General features: G+C 43.7%; 1 protein-coding gene across 1 annotated transcript in view; it reads right to left on the reverse strand.

Moving 5' to 3' along the window:
* LOC139814919 (uncharacterized) overlaps positions 1-20,689 on the reverse strand; it is a 172,443-nt gene extending 151,754 nt beyond the window's left edge. Inside the window, exons 1-2 of the mRNA XM_071781441.1 lie at positions 20,626-20,689; positions 20,137-20,220 (exon numbers count right to left, since the gene is read on the reverse strand). Of these exons, the coding sequence (XP_071637542.1) occupies positions 20,137-20,220; positions 20,626-20,689 (148 nt within the window). The remainder of the gene's footprint in view (positions 1-20,136; positions 20,221-20,625) is intronic.
* Between the last annotated feature and the right edge of the window lie 401 nt (positions 20,690-21,090).

Consider the following 21,090-nt stretch of genomic DNA (forward strand, 5'->3'; position numbering starts at 1 on the left):
TTTTTTATTTGCAGAATTTGACGTTTGCGATCGTCATATGCGACAACTTCAATTCACGCGCGCGTAACGTGGTCCGAACGTCCCCGAGTCTAACCGAACTTTGCCGAGACTTGGGTCTATTTCCCCTCCCGCGCTATCCTTACCCCCCTTGTCCATAGTAGCAGTTTACGCTCCGTCTATCTTATCCTAGGTCTATGACCGTACCAAAGAAGTTTAATTTCGTACGCCTATTGGTCGAATTTTCGTTACACTTTTTGTGTCTCATAATCGAACTTACTACCGTGCCAGAAGAAGAACCGTCTCGCCAACGCCGTACGCCTATTGGTCAAATTTTCGTTACACTTTTCGTGTCGCACAATCGAACTTACTACCGTACCAAAGAAGTTTCATTTCGTACGCCTATTGGTCGAATTTTTGTTACACTTTTTGTGTCGCATAATCGAACTTACTACCAAAGAAGTTTTACTTCCGTTACACTTTTTCGTGTCGCGAATCGAACTCACTACCGTGCCTAAAGAAGTTTCACTTCAAAAAATGTCGATAATTACTACCACTATAGGAAAGTAACTGTCTGGAGTCGAATAAAAGTTAGAAACAAAGTCAAAACCGATGTCGAAATTGAAGTGTTGTTAGAATCTGATAGCAGGTGAGCGCGGGAACGGCAATTGAACGTGCACTTCGTAATTAATAGAGCACACGTTTATTAGCATCTCGTGCTCAGTACGGTAGCCCCCTGGTGGGCAGGGCGCGGCGCCACGAGTATCCAACCATGGATCGCCAATGGAAACCGAGCATGCGGATTACCAACACTTCCCCTCGAGACATGGTTGGAAGGAACGTTCAGAATGATCCCAAGCCCATGAAATCAAGACATCGCCAGTGCTTAGGCCTCAGAAGTCCTTTGGTCATCACGTCTGCCATCATGTCGTCAGTAGATACGTAATCAACCTGAAACATATTCTCATGAATCGCGTCACGGATAAAGTGGTGATTCAAGTCGATGTGTTTGCTTCTGGCGTGAAAGGTGGGATTCTCAGCCAGTTTGAGAGCACCCATGTTGTCATTGAAAAGCTTGACCGACGCGAGTTCTTCAAACCCCAACTGAGTGAGAAATTCCCGTAAGTACATGGCTTCTTTGGCTGCTTCAATCATCCCCATGTACTCGGCTTCGGTCGAGGACAGGGCAACTGTCCTCTGTTTCTTCGAGTCCCAAGACACGATTCCGCTGCTCAAGGTAAAGGCATAGCCAGAGTATGAGAGCCGATCTATTGGCAACCAGCCCAATCGGCGTCCACGTAACCCGTTAACGGTTCCTTTGAAGGTTCATAGATAAGCCCGATGTCAGCAGTCCCCTTGAGGTAACGAAGGACGCGCTTTGCTGCTGTTCAATGACACTGCCCGTAGTCATTATTGACTCAATGAGCTCACAGCGTAGGCTGTGTCCGGTCTGGTAGAGACAGCTAGGTACATTAGAGCTCCTACAAGTTCTCGGTAAGGAACCCTTTTCTCGTTGTCACTAGAAACTTCAGTCAGTCTTGATAATTTCGTATTAACGTCCATAGGTGCTTATCGGCCATAGTGCTTATCGGCTTGCAATCGTTCATGCCGAATCGCTCAATAATCTCGGTAATGTATCCTTTGTGATGTAAGCCAATATTGTCTCCACCTTGCGTCAACTCGATACCGAGACAATATTTCGGTTCTCCAAGGTCTCTGATCTCGAATTCACCGGCGAGGTAATTCTTCATTTTCTCAATTTTTCCTGTGTCTCGAGACGCCTTTAAAATATCATCAACGTAAACGGCCATCAGAAGTAAATCTTCCCCTTTTTCAACACGGTCGACACACGGATCCGACTCGGAAGGGACGACGCCGAACTTGCATAATACATTGTCCAGATTGTCATGCCAATTTTTACCGGCCTGCCGCAGACCGTACATGATTTCTTCAACAGGCAAACGCAGTTTTCTTTATTCAAGTCTTCCAGCATAGCAGGAGCCTTAGACCTGATGTCTTCACTGTAACCTTCGGGCTGAACGATAATTTTTAGAGAATTAATTAGTCCTTGTGGCGGTTCCATGAGAACTTCTTCTTCGATCGAACCATTTAAGTAGGCAGTAGCGACGTCGAACTACCTCAAAGTCATTCCGTAATTAGAGGAAAGAGCTACCAGGAGTCGAATCGAACTGAGACGAGCCACTGGAGCAAATGTTTGATTGAAGTAGATTCCAGGACGCTGGGCAAATCCTTGAGCTACTATCCGCGCTTTTCTTCTCTCCAAAGTTCCATCAGGATTGTATTTATTACGAAGTACCATGCGGCTACCAATAACTTCCCGTCGTCTAGACGCTTGACAATTTCCCATGTATCATTCTTCAGAATTGATGCAACTTCATCTGCCATGGCGCGATACCATTCATCGGCTTCTGGACTTGAAATGGCTTTCTTAACAGGTACTTCAGCAAGGTGAACATACTCAACATCCGCGATATTCGTCTCTTCACGTGATACAGAGAATAACTTTTTAGGTCTGCCTCTCATTCCGGTACGCAATATTCTAGGCCTGCCTGGTCGTCTCCTCGGCGTTGCCTCCGCGTCCGCGTTGTCATCCGGAGCATCATCTTCTTGGGGTGCCTCTCGATTGTTTTCTATCGGCTTTATTTCGATTTCGGCTTCTTCGTCGGTGGTACCGAGATTGTCCAGATTCTCATAACGTTCAACTATGATATTTTCCGGAATGAAATCTTCATAGACGAAGTCTGGTAAGTCCTCGCAATTCCGCAAGATTCTCGCGTCTCTGGTAATCTCGATTTTGTTTTCTTCGGGTAACCATACGCAATATCCCTTCGAGTTCGTGGCATATCCAAGAAAGATCCCCTTTCTAGTTCGATTCTCGAACTTCCTCTTGCCAGGAATCCTGTCGAGACAATACACATTACAACCGAATTCTTTAAAGTAACTTACATCTGGAGCGCTTTCAGTCCAGAATTCGAATGGGGTTCGACCCTTGAGAGTTTTAGTAGGACATCGGTTTCTGATGTAATTGGCTGTGGACACGGCCTCAGCCCAAAATGATGGAGGGAAGCCAGATTGTATGAGCAGACAGCGAACCATATCCAGAAGTGTTCGGTTCTTCCTTTCGGCTGTACCGTTTTGCTCAGGATTATATGCAATCGAGGGTCTTCGCTGAATTCCGGTCCTCTTCAAGAAATCTTCAAATTCTTTACTGAAATATTCTTTCCCATTATCGGATTGCAATAGTTTAATTCTTTTTCCCGTCTGGTTCTCGACCAACGCCTTAAATTTCTTGAATGCGTTGTAAACGTCGCTTTTCTTATGGAGAAATCGCACCTTACACCATCTCGAATGGTCGTCAATGAATGTGACGAAGTACTTCGCGCCACTTTTGGATTTCACATGCATCGAACCACAGACGTCGGAGTGAACAATCTCCAGGAGCTCTTTCGTATGATTTTCTGAAGTCGTTGGGAATGGTGCCCTGGTCATCTTTCCTCAAAGACAGATTTTGCATTCCAGATTTTCATCGCATTTTCCAAGGTTAAGTCCTCGCATTGCCGTGTTTCGTTCAGCTTTTATTAGATCCGGTATGTTTAAGTGACCTAATCGGTGATGCCACGTTTTTAGAATTCTCGTAGGATCGGGGTCATATGATATTCCGTTGCACTCGGCCCGTTCGCGACTCGATAAAAAATACAAGTTCCCGATTCTACTCGCGCGCAGTTTGACGTTACCATCGAGATCGACCACAACGGCGTGATCCTTTTTAAAAGTAACTTCGAGATTTTTGTCCATTATTTTAGCTACCGACAATAAATTCTCGCGGAGATCGGGCACATGAAGTACGTTACTCAGGCTCACGTTTCTTTTGTTTTCATAGAGATCGGCCGTAAGTGAGACCGTTCCCACTGCATTTATTTTCGTCGAGGCGTCATTGGCTAGTTTTAATTCGCGTTTCGAGTCATCAACTCTCGCGAATTCATGTAAATGTCCACACAGGTGTGACGTTGCCCCGCTATCAAGACACCACTTGGCGCCGCGCACATTCTCTTCCGTGCTAAATGCTTCCTGCGTAGATACTTCTTCCACAGCACATAAAAGCACGTCGTCGTCGGTGCATTCCGCCGTTGGTTGCGAATCTTCTTGTTTCTTATTTTTGTAATCGATGGCTTTGTGTCCCTTTTCTTTACATTGGTGGCATCTAAACTTGAAATCTTCTTTGTTTCCCGATTTCGATTTTCTCGCTTTGTCCTTACTCGAGTGTTCTCCTTTCTTCACCATCAAAGCGTTTTGAACGGTACCGCGCGTGTCATTTTTTCGAGCGTCGCTTTCTTTTATGATCTTGATTTAAAGAACATCCGGTGACGGTAATTTGTCGCGTGACTCGATGACACATCAAAAGTTCTCGAACGAGGGCGGTTAACTATATAATAGCATGATCGCGAATAATTCCGGATTGATATCAATGTTCATCTTTGCCAACTTATCGACGGTATCATAAAATTTTCGGACATGTTCCCGCACGTCGCGCGTCGTCGCCTTCTTCCATACGTTGAAGTGTGAGCTGCTTTAACAGCGTGGCCTTCCGAGCCGGCCTCTTCGACTGATACGTGCTTTGTAGCTTAAGCCATATTTCGCGAGACGTCGCACATTTTTTGATAAGTTTTAATTTGAATGGATTTATCGCTAATATTATGTCTGATTTTGCCTTGTCGTCGTTTTTTGTCCATGCCTTAACCGCCTCTTCCGATAACGCGTTGCCGGTTTCCAACGTTGGCGTTGGTTTAACGCACTCGCCGTTCACATATTCCCACGCGTCGTTTTTTATAAGTACGGCTTGCATCTGTGGCTTTCATGTGTCGTAATTGTCTCTATGAAGAATCTCGATTCGTGCGAAACTTGATGCACTTATTTTCGCGACACACACGGGCTTACGGCGTTCGTTTTTGATATACGTGGCACTTTTCACTTTACAACGTTTTGCGTTTTTCCGATACCTATTCTGTTCCGTTTTAATCTGGGCCCATAACCTGATAGCAGGTAAGCGCGGGAAGGGCAATTGAACGTACACGTCATAATTAATAGAGCACACGTTTATTAGCACCTCGTGCTCAGTACGTGAGACGAGGCACGACTGACTCGATACAGTGGCAAAAAGAGATGAGTTAATGTGGCGCCTCTAGTAAGGTAGCCCTCTGGTGGGCAGGGCGCGGCGCCACGAGTATTCAACTATGGATTGCCAATGGAAACCGGGCATGCGGATTACCAACAGAATCAAAGTTAAAAATGATGTGGCGTTTTCCGCTCTATTTATACCCGAAATGGCCAGAACCCCCCGTGCGAGATTGTCACCACTTCTTACGCGTCTTAAGGGGGGAGGTTTTCTAGAAGTTTCTAGAAGCGTAGTTTTGGGCCCCATCTGGGCCTTCTGTCAACAGCCTGTCAACAGCCGTCCGATAACCGAAAGATAAACTAAACATTTATACTTGGAGTTGAGCGTTCGCTCGGAACTCTGAGCTAGCGTGCGTCGTCTAAAACGTTCAAAAATTCCACCGTGCGTCGTCTGAAATTTTAGGATAAAATTTTCGTACGTAACATCGGGAAATATAAGTCACCGCGAAATTCACGCAATTATTTTTGAAAATTAAGGTGAATCAGAGCTTGTGCGGAAGCAACGTGTTCTAAATACTAATATGTTGGGAATAAAGTACACGAAAATTTTGCGAATCTTCAAGGAGCCTTTATTTCGTTACTTCTCCCTTTCCGCCATATTGTTTACAACTAATTATTTAATCGATTTATTTAATTTGAGTAAAGATAAAAATAAAAAAAAGAACTAGTAATGTATATGAAAAAGCATTTTTTTTACATAGGGCAAGGTGCTGTACCTTGGGTACAGCTGTACGTTGGAACACTGTTATAATCGAAAAGTATTCGCATCTGGCGAAAGTTTATGATACTAATTGTTGAGTTATTTAATAATCTGTAGTTTTGTGTCGTTGCGATTATTTACACGTAAGTTGTTCGGGCGCGTAGTGAGTACGCCGAACGGAACGCCGAATCCGTCCAGAGAAGACGCGAGATCTCACGTGCGGCTCCGCTTTGTTTTTTCGATTGTGCAGCGGCCTAGCTCTATACTCGAACGCGAACTAGCTCGCCGGATCAGGGATGCGATGGAAGGCCCAGAGACAGAAATTAGCTTGTAATATACAATAAAACGTTTATTCGATAAGATAGAGATAAAGTGACGAAGCGCGGTACACACAGAAATAGTAGTGCTGATGCACTCGGCGCGATTTGTCGGACTCACAGAGCGCGGTCCTTTATGCCCTAGAGATAAAGGGCGCCAAAGGTATTTGTTGAGTCACCGCAAAAGCGTATATACGAAAATTATAGAGAATTGAATCCTCTACAAGTTTTATTTGAACATTTTTTTGATAAAACCAACGGGGGGCAATATAATTGTCAATAAAAATGTTCAAATTAACGGCACTTTTTTGGTTGTAACTTTTTTCCTTGACAGGTTTTAAAAATTTTTTCAAACAAAAGTAGCAAATATTTTTCCCTACAAAACTAAATAAAAAAAGAAAAAAAATTCGACCAATAGGAGCCGAGATAATCAAACTTACTCCTATTTTCAAGATGGCCGCCGACGCACAGAGAAATTTTGTCGAATTCGGGCATCTCCTATAACCCTCTACTCACCCTAAAAAAATTGGCTTGTCAATCTGTTTTGCCATTTTCAGACCTAATTTTACTGGCCTATTTGGGATTTGGGACCACTGTGCGTCAGCTCCTATTAGCAAAATGATGGGTTTTTTTTTCTCCGATGTCGCTTAGATGCACATTATTCCTTTTAAGTATATCTGTCCATGGACCATTGCTCATGATAGATAACATTCTCTTCAAAGCCTACGAAGTCGCACAAGTTCCATTCAAATTGCCAACATAGATTCGATAAGCTTTATGATTCTGAAGCTTAGTCTTGCTTCCTCCGAACAGTAGGTGTACCATTGTTTGTTTGTCCACCGTTTCATATTCTAGATCCTCTGCTATTTTACCTAGAACATATGACCTACGTGAGCCGGTATCTATAACAGCGCGAATATTCATAGTTCCTTTTGGACCACGCATCTTGACTTTCAGAATAGGCAAGAATACTTTCACGTTCAAAGAAACATTGGTGAGACAGCTATTTCCTTCATTATGCTCGCTCGGATCCTTTCTAACAACTTGTTTCTGTTCGTTATTGTTCGACAGATTTCAACATACCAACAGACAATGACCTTTTTCAGGGACATTTTTCTTTGCTATAACATTTTTTGTAAATGTGTTCTACTTTTAAACATTTAAAACAACCGCGTTTGTCCTTTATAATTTTAGTACGTTCATCCATGACTAAATTTCGTGCTTTCTCACAACCCGAGCTATCGTGATTTTCTTCACAGAACAAGCATTGTTGTGACTTTGTTTCTTTCATGGATAGTAGACCCGCAGCTGTAGCAATATCTTGATCTTGACTTATATCACCCTTCGCTTTCTTTTTATGTTTATCCTTGGCTGTTTGGGTGTTCGTCTCGAAGCATGTTTTTGCCATTTGGATACGCTCCTCGCTTTTGACGTCTCTCCCCAGAAAAGTCATCAAATTCGTGAGACGGTCTTTCGCAGTGAGGCTCACATTTGGTGCGTCTGCTTCCGGGATCAACTGCGTCATCGTTCGCTGCCACGTACCCAAAGTCTCTTCCGGCAACGAAGACTCTGCTAAGAGAAACAACATTGCAACGCACATATCTGTAGTTACACCCAGAGTCTCGAGTGCTCGAAAATGCGTTTCTAACTTATCATAGATGGCCATAAGCGACACGTTTTTATTCTTGCTTAAAACTAATTTTAAAAGTTCACGTAAAACTCTATTAACAAATCTTTCTTACCGAATCGAGACTTGAGGCTCTGTAGGGCTTTCTCACAATTATCCGCGGTTGGAGGAAAACTATTCACGACTTTAAACGCACGCGAGTCTTTAACTGTGGACTGTATCAAATAATGGAATTTATCTTCCCTAGACAACGTTGCATCATCGTGAATCTTCCAAACGTGAAACTTCAAAACGGAAACCAATCTTTAATATCACCTCCGAATTTTCTTAATTCAATTTTCGGCAACTATAATGCGCGTATATTTTCCTGTGTCATATTTATAGGAAGTGGTCTTTGCGGCAGAACCGGTATCGGTAGATTACGAACATCCCTTCTCTTCGTCAACTCAACTTTCGCTAGATGATTCGTTGCGTATTCGTCTGCATGTTCCACCACCGCATTAATAGCTTCTTCCGTCTCTCCAGCGTCAATCATCGAATCCCGCAACTTTTGACTCAATTTGTCAAGTTCACTTGCTTTGTCTCGGATCAATGTGAAACAGACTTGTAACGAGGTTATGTCCGGCAATTCTTTCTCTCTTTCTAACCGGAAAGATTTATATGCTCATGTGAATGTGGCTCGCGTTACTTTTTGCGACGTTCTCAACTTATCCATTGTGGTTAATATTTCTCTACAGCTTCTTCTCACTGTGAGCGGTTAACAACAAATATTTTGTAGTCCTGTCATGGTAGCGAATATTGCTACCGATATACACTTCTCACAAAAATTAAAGAAACACTTTTCTTAAAAAAATATGCCAAATTCAAGCAGCTGTAACTTTGTTATAAAAATAAACAAAATTTAAGTTAAAAAAAAAGATTTTAAAGCTTGAAATCTCTACTTTTAAAAGGTCACTATTATTTTTTAGTTTCTGTGAGTTTGGTAATTTTTACATGTAGAAAACTACAAGCTGGACAAAATAGAAAATTTTCTTCTCACTTTGTGGGCCTGTAACGTGCACAAAAAAATCTGCGAAAATTTTTAACTTTCTAACGGAAAGCTTGAAGCCCTACAAAAATTTTTTTTAAATGTTTCTACGATTTTTTATTGCTGAGTTATTGCGGATTGAATAAGAAATGAGCATTTTGACTTTGATTCCTCATAACTCCGTTACAATTATCGCAATTCAAAAAAGCAGATTCTTAAAGCTGAAACTTTAATCTATCGAATGGTATAATTGCCCAATTATTTTAAATAACATGTAGACATGATACTGTGACGTTGCACGATGTGCACGTCACAGTCTTCGCCACTCAAACCTTTATATTGCGCGCGTACTGCCGAGTTTATAGTTTTCAGGAAGAAGCGGCCGGAAGGCCCGTTTCGACAGCGTGGCGCCATCCGCCGGTGCGGCGAAGCGCCCCGATCTAGGGGGCCGCGAGTCGAAGCCGCGGAAATGATCCCGGCACTGTTGGGTCGATCGCGAGCGTGGACTGACGTACGGCGAGGGCCTTCCCGTTGCGCCGGGAATAAGCGAGGGCGCGGCGGCGGCCCTAGGAGTTACGTTGTGAAGAAAGGAAGGACGAGATGTAAACGACCAGCAATCCCGGACCGCAGGTATCGGGGAACAGCGGGGCGAATTGTCGAGTACCGTTTCGCGTTATTTTTGAGAGAGACGCGTAGGTTTGCTTGAGAGTTTTCTTACCTACGCGTCATTGCCGTGAATCCCTTGCCGGGATTATCGCCTTTCCGTTTCGTTTTTACGGATAAGACATAGCCCACCCGCTGACTCCCCGTAAGAATACCGAAGGGGCGTCCGTTTCTTCCCGACTCGACCGGTGTGGTATAAGATTTTGCGTGTAATCGAGTAACGACGAGCGACCGCGTGGCACCGGCCACGCGTCATGAGTGTGGCGTGTGTTGCGAGATCAAACCTCGCGGATCGGCTCAACAGTCATTAGAGTTAAATTACCGTTTCGAGTATTTCGAGATTACCGTTTATGATTATCGCGTCTATCGATTTGTGTGTAAGATATCTGCGTTCCCGTTAGAGTTAGTTTCGAGTATTTTGTGATCTGAGTCGTGCGTGTCCTCCACGCGTACGGTCATTCTGGGGCGTGCCGGCTTCCTGATACGTTAATTACCGCGCCCGGTACGGGAAGTGTGAGGTGTCGGGGTAACGGATCTAGAGTAAGCCTTTCCGGATAAGGTGACCGAAAAACGGCCGCAATTACCGTTCAGAGATTTAGAGTATGATGTACTTCGGCTGAGAGTATTACGCGCCCCGGGGTGAGTCGGGCGTGAGTATCACGTGCTTGCGACGTGTACCGTCCGTTCGGCGAGAAACCTTTATTTTGCGTATACCGTCCATTCTGCGAGAAACCTTTGTTTTGCGTGTATCGTTCCTTCAGAGAGAAACATTTATTTTGCGTGGATCGTTCTTTTCGCGAGAAATATTCCGTTTGCGTGCGTTGTTCATTGTGCGACCCATATTCCGTCTTCGAGTTCTCTATTTCACGCGTATCGTCCTTTCGGGGATATTAATCGGCGGCGTAATAGCGAATCTTCTGTCCGTACGCGCATTAGTTGTCCGGCGAATAATATTTATTCGAGCCACTTGGAGCGGACCCGCGTTGAAAGAGCGCGTGATCAAGACGTGACTCCCGCGGAGTAAACACAATCGCGCGTTCTCGTAAATACCATCCCGCGTTCTATGGCGATGTAGTTACGGGTCGCGAATAATGTATCCATCCTGTCGGGATCTTCCCTGATGTTATTGTACGTGATATCATGATCTTCTAATATACTTTGCGTTGCGATCTTATATTATATTAGTTATGAAGGAATATTGTTTGTGTATTTTGATGCCGCCTAACCACAGCCAAACTCCTCTAGACTCGGCCATCCGCTGAACCCCGACCTTCGACCGACTAAACTGAGCAGCTGTCGTGACCGGCCGGAGCCCGTGAGAGTATTGCGAGTAATTCAAGTATTGAGAGTAATTGAGAGTGTTTAGCGTTTCGAGACAAAGGTGGTGTGGCCTTCTCCACACCTGGCGCCCAACAATTTCGCGTGTAGTTTTTTTGAGTCTTGAAGGGCTCTGCCACCCGGTCTAGATTTGGGTCGTTCTCCCGTCGCGCTGAACAGCTCCGCGACCGAAGAGACGTCGCAAGTCATTGGGACTTGAGCGAGACACCTAAAGGCGTAATGAAAGTGAAGGTCGGCCCTGGTTGTCGACCGAGGGAGGATAAGCCGCGTCGCGATGCGGCTCCGCACTCCCGGGGCGGATACGAATGGATGAAAATAATGTAAAAATTAGTAATTTTTCCTTTTTTCATTTTGACCCAGAAAACAATTATCTAGAACAACATTTTATTCTTTATGTCTTTTTGTACCTTTAAGTACCCTGCATCCTGCATTTAAATAGTATATTGTGCACCAAAGGGCGAAAATGGCGTTTTTCAGACCAGTGTAAAGTTTGCCGCCGGGTGGCAAATCACACGAGTCTGAAAAAGCTTTCGACCCGAGGTGCACACGATATTTTTCACAATACCTTTACGGAAAGTCGAACTTTCCGTGGAGGTGTTGTGAAAAACAATTTGCCAAATAGTTATGAGATTTCTTTCATGGTGGCCACTATGGTTTTATGAAGCAAAACGTACAAAAGATTGTGAAATTGCTTAAGAAGGGTATACAAAATTGAGGTTTTGAGAACTGTTAGGGGAACGAATAAATTTTATACATTTTTACGTATTTTAAATTGTAGAATACAAAAATGGCCATACAAATTACGTCTGTAGCGGGAAAAATGTGGAAAATGGAGGAAAATGTGAAGAAACGTGAAATCGTTTAAACTCCCAGTCGTAATTTTTTTACGTTTTTTTTACGTATTTTGGGTCCTCTCAGATAGCTGGCTCAAGCTTCTGTGACTCAAAATATGTAAAAAAACATAAGAAAATTACGCGTCTGAGGATTTTAACGATTTTACGTTTATTTTCATTTTCCTTCATTTTTCATGTTTTTCCCGCTACAGACGTAATTTGTATAATCGTTTTCTGATTCTACGACTCAAAATACATAAGAAGTAAAAAAAATTACGTCTGAGAGTTTAAAAAATTTCACGTTTTTTTGTATTTTTATTTATTTTTCATATTTTCCTCATACGTAATTTGTATGGCCATTTTCGACTCTACAACTCAAAATACTTAAGAATACGTAAGGTTTATTTGTTCCCCTAACAGTTCCCAAAACCTCAATTTTGCATATCTTTCTTCAGCAATTTCTTAATCTTTTGTACATTTTGCTCTATAAAACCATAGTGGCCACCATGAAAAAAATCTCATAGCTATTTGGCAAATTTTTTTTAATGCAGGGTACTTAAAGGTACAAAAAAACGTAAAGAATAATGTTGTTCTGCACAATTGTTTTCTGGGTCAAAATGAAAAAGGGAAAGATCGTTAATTTTTATATTACCTTCATCTATTTGTATCATGTTTACATGTTATTTAAAAAAATTGGGTAATTATACCATTCAATAAAGCAAAGTTTCAGCTTTAAAAATCTGTTTTTTGAATTGCGGCAAGATGATTTTTAACGGAGTTATGAGAAATTAAAGTCAAAATGCTTATTTCTTATTCAATCCGCAACTCAGCAACAAAAAATCGTAAAAATATTAAAAAAAAAGTTTTTGTAGGGAAAACTGCAAGCTTTCACGTTAGAAAGTTGAAAATTTTTGCAGATTTTTTTTGTGCACGTGACAGGCCCACAAAGTGAGAAGAAAAAGTAATAGTGACCTTTCGAAAGTAGAGAAAGACAAGCTTTAAAATCCTTTTTTTTTTTTTAAGTTGAATTTCGTTCATTTTTAACGAAATTACAGCTGCTTGAATTTTGCCTATTTTTTAAGGGCTGTACTTCCGAAAACGTCCATGCTCAGATTTAGGTGAAACTTTGTGAATAGGTTTCTTTTAGATAAAAAACACATATACCAGAAGGATTTTTTGCGACTCCAAAGTTTAGCTACTTTTTTAATATTTTTAACTTGCTGCCTCCGCACATACATTTTCCACCCGAAACAAACCAAAACAGCTCTCAAGTAATGTAAACAACCATAAAATCATACACAAAGTACAAATATATTAATTTGTTGCTTCTGCGTATACATTTTCCACGCGAAACGAGGTGCTACATAAGTTTAAGACTTTCCATGCGTGGAAAGCTCACGCATGTATTTTGGAGACACACTATGTGTCTAGTTTAATAATAGTGGAGCCCCCCGCAGGGAGGCGGAACCTACTGCCTTCACGCATACACTTTTCACGCAAACCGAGATTTACCCCCACCTCCCCCTGCTTTCGGGGGAGGTGCGGTAGCCCCTCCCTCGCTTACGTGTGTACTCCTTTATGAAAATGTGCCCTTCATTGCCATTAAAATATGCCATTGAATTCCCATTGTTCCAGACGCAATGGAAATGAAGGCATTTTTGCCAAAGATAAAAAGTTCCACACAAAATCCCATTGGTATTGCTATTGGTATTGCCACTGGTTTTGCGGTTGGTATTGCCATTGGTATTGCCATTAGTATTGCCATTGGTATTAACACTGGCAATACCAATGGGATTTTGTGTGGAAATTTTTATCTTTGGCAAAAGTGCCTTCATCTCTATTGCGTCTGGAACAATAAGAATTCAATGGCATTTTAATAAATGGTACTATTTTGTCTTTAATATAAATGCCTTTATTTCCCATTGCCTTTGGTTCAACGGACAATCTAATAGGAGCTCTTGCCTTAGGCGACTAGCGCCTGAAAATATCTGCCTCGGTCCCATAGGAGGTCTCATACATATACCAGTCCGTGCCGAACCTTGAATTTGAGAGAATGCATGAACGATGCGACGCCTAGCGGCGTCGATGCGAACTGCCGGTAATACAATTACCGCGCGGGCGTGATGATGATGCATGTACCACTAGTGGCGCGAACCGCCATATTTACCATTGACGAATTTCCATTACAATTCACACTGAACAACATTGGCTGAAGGTAGAAAAATTCCGTACAAATTTTATTTTTCATGAGTCATTGGCAGTTTCCATTACGCCTGTATGGAAAAGGTTGGCATTTGAATCTTGCCATTGCGTTTCCATTCATCTTATTGCCACTCAATATTTTCCATTAACTTTTCCATATAATTCGCATTGCAAATTCCATACACAAGTTTTAACCTTCATAAGCCGTTAGCAGTTTCCATTACGCCTGTACGGAAAAAGTTGTCATTCGAATCTTGCCATTGCGTTTCCATTCATCTTATTGCCACTCAATATTTTCCATTAACTTTTCCATATAATTCGCATTGCAACTGTAGGGCAACCATACATTCCCACTGACCGCCATTGAGCACTCAAGGGCATATTTTCATAAGGGCTGTTTATACACACACAATTGAAATATTATTTAAAAATTCATATTAACTTTCCACGCATGAAAAGTTTACGCATACACTTTTCACGCGAACCGAGGTTCACCCCCACCTCCCCCTGCTTTTGGGGAAGGTGCGGTAGCCCCTCCCTCGCTTACGTGTGTACTGTTTATACATACACAATTAAAGTATTATTTAAAAATTTATATTAACTTTCCACGTATGAAAAGTTCACGCATACCCTTTTCACGCAAACCGAGGTTCATCCCCACCTCCCCTGCTTTCGGGGGAGGTGCGGTGGTGCGGTAGCTCTTCTCTCGCGTACGTATGTACTGTTTCTCTCTCTCTCCGCCCTAGGGAGGAAAGTGACCACTTTCGTCCCTGTTTGGCGGGAGGAAAGTAACAACTTGATTACTTTCGTCCCTGTAACAGGGACGAGGGTAACAACTTTCCTCCCTGGCGTGAAATTGGCCACTTTCGTCCCTCTCTACAGGCATGGAAAGTCGAACTTTCCGTGGAGGTGTTGTGAAAAATAATAATCATACTCGCGTAAATATACACGGTAGTACCTCGCGCTGCGCGTGTACTTGACGCGAGACGCTACCGTGTCTCTTGATAATATCTGACAAATATTGATTTCCCGATTACTTTGCTATTTTATACTTGGTCTTTTATACTTAAAATAATGAGAAAAGTCGATTTACGCTAAAAAATATATAATTTCACTTAGAAAGAAGTGTAGTTGCATCTTACAAGTGCATTGATGTATTGTTCGAAAAAATGTAATTACCGTCGGAAAAAGTGATAAATCAATAAAATTGTTGTGCCGTACCTTGGATCGCAGGGTTGGCACGGGGTTCTTTAGGATCCGCCGGAAGGAGGGAGAAAGACGTTGCCAGGCTCTTGTTAAAATAGCGTTTAATAAACTTGACTATACACTGATACAGATATCTTGTTATTTCACTGCCCTGACCCTCGGGCGTTCACAGTAGAGTCGATTACGTTCGGTCGTGCGCGATATAGCCTTTCAGTCTAGACTGCCCGCCGCTTCTCGGCGGAAGGGCGGGCTTTTATCACTTGCGCATGAGCTTCCGCGATGCTGACTTAGCTGTCAGCGCTTTTGCTTCCGGGTGAGTGCCCTGGAAGCCACTTGCAAAACCCGGAATGCCACCTCAGGTGAGTTTGGCAAGATCCGGAAGTAACACTGACAGCTAGGTGTCGCAATTAGGGAGCGGTGACTTTCGCCACACAACATCCCTCCCCCCGTGGAAAAAGAAAACTGAGGCATGAAGTTTTCGTTACTGCTTTCTTTCTCCATGGAAGTTACATCATATTACAGCTTATTTTCCTAGTTGTTTGCGGAAGTCGCGTCGCGTGTCTTTCCTTGTTCTTTTCTTTATTTACACATGATCGTTACCACAATTTCTATTATAATGACAACTATGGACACGGAGCCCACAGGATATATTATATATTATCGTACACCGGAAGGGGTGTCCTGCGTACAATTTCGTAGTTGGGATACGTGGGAATCGGGAAGGTTAGGATGGTGTGAACGTTAGGATTATCATAATATGCATTTATTTTCAAATAGTTTTGAATGGTGTTCCAATTGTCAATTTGTATTTTGAAAAAAATGTGATCCTTGGGATAGGTTGGCCGTTGCTTCTTTTAATTCCGCTACAATATTTTCGATCGGGAGTAGTCGCACGATTATAATATAATTCTTAGAGTAAGTAAAGTATGCTAGGATGTCTTCTACGTCGCTTATTAACTTGATTGTGATCGCGGTTATCGCTAGCAAATGTTCGTCTATCTCTTCGCGGCGCTCTAGTTTCGACGCCCGTTGCTGCACTCGTTTTGTGACAGTTGTGTCGTTTGTCGTTGTGTCGTTTGTCGCGAGTGACGTCTTGGTAAGTGCTATTCTTAATAAACGTGTCCTTGTTACTACTCTTCTTGTCGAATGGTTGTTTTGCCTTGCCCAATTTTCTGCTGGCGTAGATGTTCGGTCGAACTTATTGGCCTACTGGCCCCTGAGAACGTACGGCTCCGGTGACGAAATCTGATGCGTCCGTCGCCGCGTTCACTTGCTCGGTCTGTAATCGCTCGCGTAATCTTTTGCGTCGCGCTGAAATAGATTCGCGTTTTTCGGTCACGTGTAACGTGAGTATGTCAGTCGTGTCGCTTACCGGCTTCTTTTTTAGTTACGCGCGTGGTGGGTGCCTCTACTAATTTTTTCACGCCGTTTGACCTGCTTATCGGGCATTCAAAATATGTCGGCTCCACCAAACAGTGTCCGACGAATACTCTTGGTGTAGGTTCTTTTGTGATGCCTACTCTGCTGCGGGGTGGTGAGTTTTCCTTCTTATATGGTCGGAGTTTAAATGTAACTCTTCCGATGTGTACCTGCTTTGTGGCGTGTGAGATAACGGCTTTGCGCTTTGTGAGGAAATCATTCCCCAGTATTCCCTCATAATCGATCGGGAAATCATCCTCTACCACGTACATGGTATGGCGTATTTTCTGGCTTCCCAGATTTACGGTTGCTTTTATCTTTCCGAGAGTGTGGATCTTGTGTCCCGTCACTCCGGTCAATGTTAGGCGTTTTTCTCGTACCATAGTACCGCCTTTTAAATTTCCTACTTTGATTAGCGTTAGGATCGCTCCTGAGTCTAATAAGAAATTCGTCTTGCCTTTCTTGGCCTCTTGAATCGGCAGTGTTATCAGGTTTAAGGTATGTATGTTACGTTTCCCCGTTATCTGCGACACTTGATACTTCTCGGCGGCTCGTGCCTTATTCTTCTTTGGTCTCTCGTCTTCTTCGCTGCCGCTACTGGAGGAAGATTCATCGCTTGTTTCTCGCGATTTCTTTTTCTTTACCTTTAAACCATTTACTGACGCCTTTTTGGGGGCGTCCGTTTTCGATCGGCTTGATCGTTCCGTGTTGGGTCGTCCGTTCAGCGACCAACACTCTTCTCGCTTATGCCCGGTCCTTTTGCAATAGGTGCACTCGAGCGTATTTATTCCGCCGGGCTTGTCCGGTTTCGGCAACGAGAATCTATTCGCCTGTCGGCTCGGACGGCAATCTCGCCCGTAATGGCCTGTTTCTCCACATTTGTGGCACTGTATCGCCTGGTTCCCCGGATATCGCGCGTTTTCCGTGCTAAACTTATTTTTGTTTGTCGTCTGTCCGTTCCGCGGGGAGGGGCCTCTAACCTTTTCCTTGGCGGTGGCGCCGGTTATTGCCTCCTGTAGGCTTTGATATCTTTGCGCTCGCACTAACATTTTAATGTCTTCATGCAGTCCAATTTGAAAATTGTGCAAAGCTTGCATTTTAATGCTTTCTAGTATTGCTTTTTGCTGTTCTTGCGAATGCTCTTGGCCCTCTTCCATGGCCTCGTACAGTTCTCTCGCTAGTTTCTCGACTCGACGCCCAAATTCCTGTGCGCTTTCGCCAGGTTTTTGTTTTAGCGAGTTGAATTTCAACTGCAGGTGGGTCATGACGCGCTTTCCGAGATATTCCGTTTTGAGCTCGCGCTTCAGCTGGTCAAAATCGCGAATATCGCGCGTGTCGAAGTCGGTCATTGCTTTGCCCTTGATTTTCGTGCATAAGATTGCTTCTAAGAGCATGGTTTCGTCCGCGGGCTGTATATTTTTCATCGCGTATGTGCTTGCGTTAATGAATTCGCGAACGCGCTCTCTGGATTCTCCGTTCATTTCGGGAATCATGTTACGGGCTTCCTTTAGGCTGAGGAACCCGATATGGTGCCCTGGCTGACTACGGACGTCGCTGTGCGTTCGCCCGTAGGTCACGTCCAGCGGGCCCTGGCTGCGTACGCGTCGCCCTGGCGCGTCGCGTCGGAGCGATCGTAAGTGGCGGATTCCACTCTACTCAGGCGTTCCTGCATCTCGCGGATTGCGCGCAGGACTTCTACAGAGCGCTCGAACTCTGCGGCCTCTGTACGGTCCATGCGTTCCTGCATGTCGCACATCATGCGTAGGACGTCGCTGAGCACGGAGCTTATTGCTCCTGGGCTTACTTACTCGGCTCGGGGGCTCGACTTTGGTCGGCTTCGGACGGTCGCCCATTTTCCGCGGATCTAAGCCGATCTATTTCCGCGTTAATTTGCGCCGGAGATATGTCCTCTCGCGGCGCGATGGTTGCGGCAGCTCGTGGCTGGCTCATTCTGTCGGCCCGGGGGGTATAATCCTCTTCCGCGGGGTCGAATATATCGCTTTCGTACGATGTCAGGGAGAATTCTCCTCTCCCTGCGTTCTCGCTCTGAGTATCGGCCGAGGTGTCCGATCGTGCGTCACCGTCGGTCGGGGGCAATCTGTGTGCGTCACTGTTTTCGTCACCGCTTTAGTTCGCTGTATTATCTCGCGGGTTTTTGTTCGCGTTACAGAGACTTGCGTCTAGGAATTCAAATTCGCGTTCTACAATGACGTTGGGATGTAACTCGAGCACTGGCGTGCTATCGTCGTCGGCGAGTTGCGCGTCTAAGTTTCGTCGCACGCGGTCTAAAGAATCGTAGTCTGTACGTCGTGCGGCGCAAAAACGGTTACGGATGCTATTTTCTATTGCTTGCTGCGCGCGCTTGCTCAACACGAAGGATGCGTTGCTGATAGGGGGATGCCGGGGTAAGTCGTCCGACATCTATCGGCGCTCACGCTTGTATACCCTGTAATCGCGAAATTTTTTTTGGCGTTCGCGGTTGTATTTCCTATGAACGCGAAATTAATTCTTGGCGTTCGATCGCGGGGGACGCTTGCTATTTCTACGCTCGGCGCGTGCCGTGGTCGGCTTACGGAGTGTTTCGGACTTACAGTACCGTCGCGCAGCGCATGGTGTCCGCTTTCTGCTGTGTTGGAGTCCTGCAGGGCCGCTCCGCTGCTTTGTGTCGTCTCTGCTTTGCTGTGTCCCTGCTGCGCTGCTTTGCTGGCTCGGTGCGTCCCTGTGGCGCTGCCTCGGGCTGGCGAGTCCGTGCGGTAGATCGGGGCCTCTCCGGTGTCGCTGATATGGTGCACTCGGCGGCTGCTACCGTTGTTTCACACACTCACTCGGGATTTGTCTGGCGGTTCCTCTCCGGGATATGTACCGCCGTCTAAAACTCCGTTCCCGTATTGCAGGCGCAGAACTGGCAGGATGTCCTCTCGTCTGGTTGACAGATCCCCCTCGCTGCCACCAATTTGTTGTGCCGTACTTTGGATCGCAGGGTCGGCATGGGGTTTTTTAGGATACGCCGGGAGGAGGGAGAAAGACGTTTAATAAACTTGACTATACACTGATACAGATATCTTGTTATTTCACTGCCCTGACTTGCGGGCGTTCACAGTAGAGTCGATTACGTTCGGTCGTGCGCGATATAGCCTTTCGGTCTAGACTGCCCGCCGCTTCTCGGAAGGGCGGGCTTTTATCACTTGCGCATTAGCTTCCGCGATGCTGAGTTAGCTGTCAGCGCTTTTGCTTCCGGGTGAGTGCCCTGGAAGCCACTTGCAAAACCCGGAATGCCACCTCAGGTGAGTTTGGCAAGATCCGGAAGTAACGCTGACAGCTAGGTGTCGCAATTAGGGAGCGGTGACTTTCGCCACACAACAAAACAATAAAAAATTTTTTCTACTTTTTCTATCTTTACTTACAATTAGAAAAATGCTGTAACTCAGCCTAATTACTAGAATTCAGTATATTGGATGGAAATATTGTACTACTTACCATATGTACCATTTACCTGTATTCTACTATTTACATGTATTTATTTTAACAAAATTGATTAGTTTACAATAAATAATTTATTGTTTTTATGAATAAATGAATATCAAAATCTTGAAAAGTCAACTTAGCATACTTACTCAACATTGTAGTATTTATTGTTAAACTTGGATCCAGTTTCATCTGCCTCTCTGTTGGAAACATGTTCACATATTTGCATTCATCTAAAAAACAACATATATAAATACTTATTTATCATTTTATTAAAAAAAGTGGAGATAATCTTTGATAAAGTTTTTACTATTAAATTTAATGTTTTATTTAATATATAATGTATAATTAACCCTTAAAGTGCATACGTTTTTTCGGTACCTTCTAAGTGCATACGTGGGTCTGTCACGCGTTCAACGCTATTTTTCCCTACCTTAAAGTATTTTAAAAAATCTAAAAAAAATTTATGAAACATTTGTCTACATTGTAGTTGACAATTTTAAAGTCATTTTGATGAACATCGTTTATTTAATATCATCTGACAGGCTTGCAAGTTTTACAGTAACGAGCAGATATCTCTTTAGAGGATAACTACATCCTTGTGTCTTTTGATGTCGTATTGCTTTTTACTAATATACTTGTAGACTTAGCCATCGATGGCATTTGTAGTAAATGGGAGCATATCTCCAAAAAATGTGACATCCCTAAAAACGAATTTATTCGTGCAATACGGCTCATTCTTGAATCTATATTTTTTAAATTTAACAATGACATTTATAAGCAGAAATTCGGAACTCCCATAGGCTCTTCTCTGTCCCCTGACCTAGCTGATGTTGTATTACAGGATCTTGAGACAAGGGCGCTAAGAACACTTAATTTTTTTATCCTTTTCTTTTATAGACTAGACATCACAGACGCGCGTTTCGCGCACGCTATTTAGCTAACATTATATTATTACTATTGCACTATTAACCCCTTGGTACACACAACTGTCAAAATATACGATGGCAGCTGCTCATGAAGTAAGCGCAGCGAGAGAACCAATCGGCATCGCGGAAAAGAGACAATCGACTTTATATGCCTTTTTTAGATATGGACTAACA

Source organism: Temnothorax longispinosus, chromosome 6 (genome assembly GCF_030848805.1).
Source record: "Temnothorax longispinosus isolate EJ_2023e chromosome 6, Tlon_JGU_v1, whole genome shotgun sequence".
Classification (NCBI taxonomy): domain Eukaryota; kingdom Metazoa; phylum Arthropoda; class Insecta; order Hymenoptera; family Formicidae; genus Temnothorax; species Temnothorax longispinosus.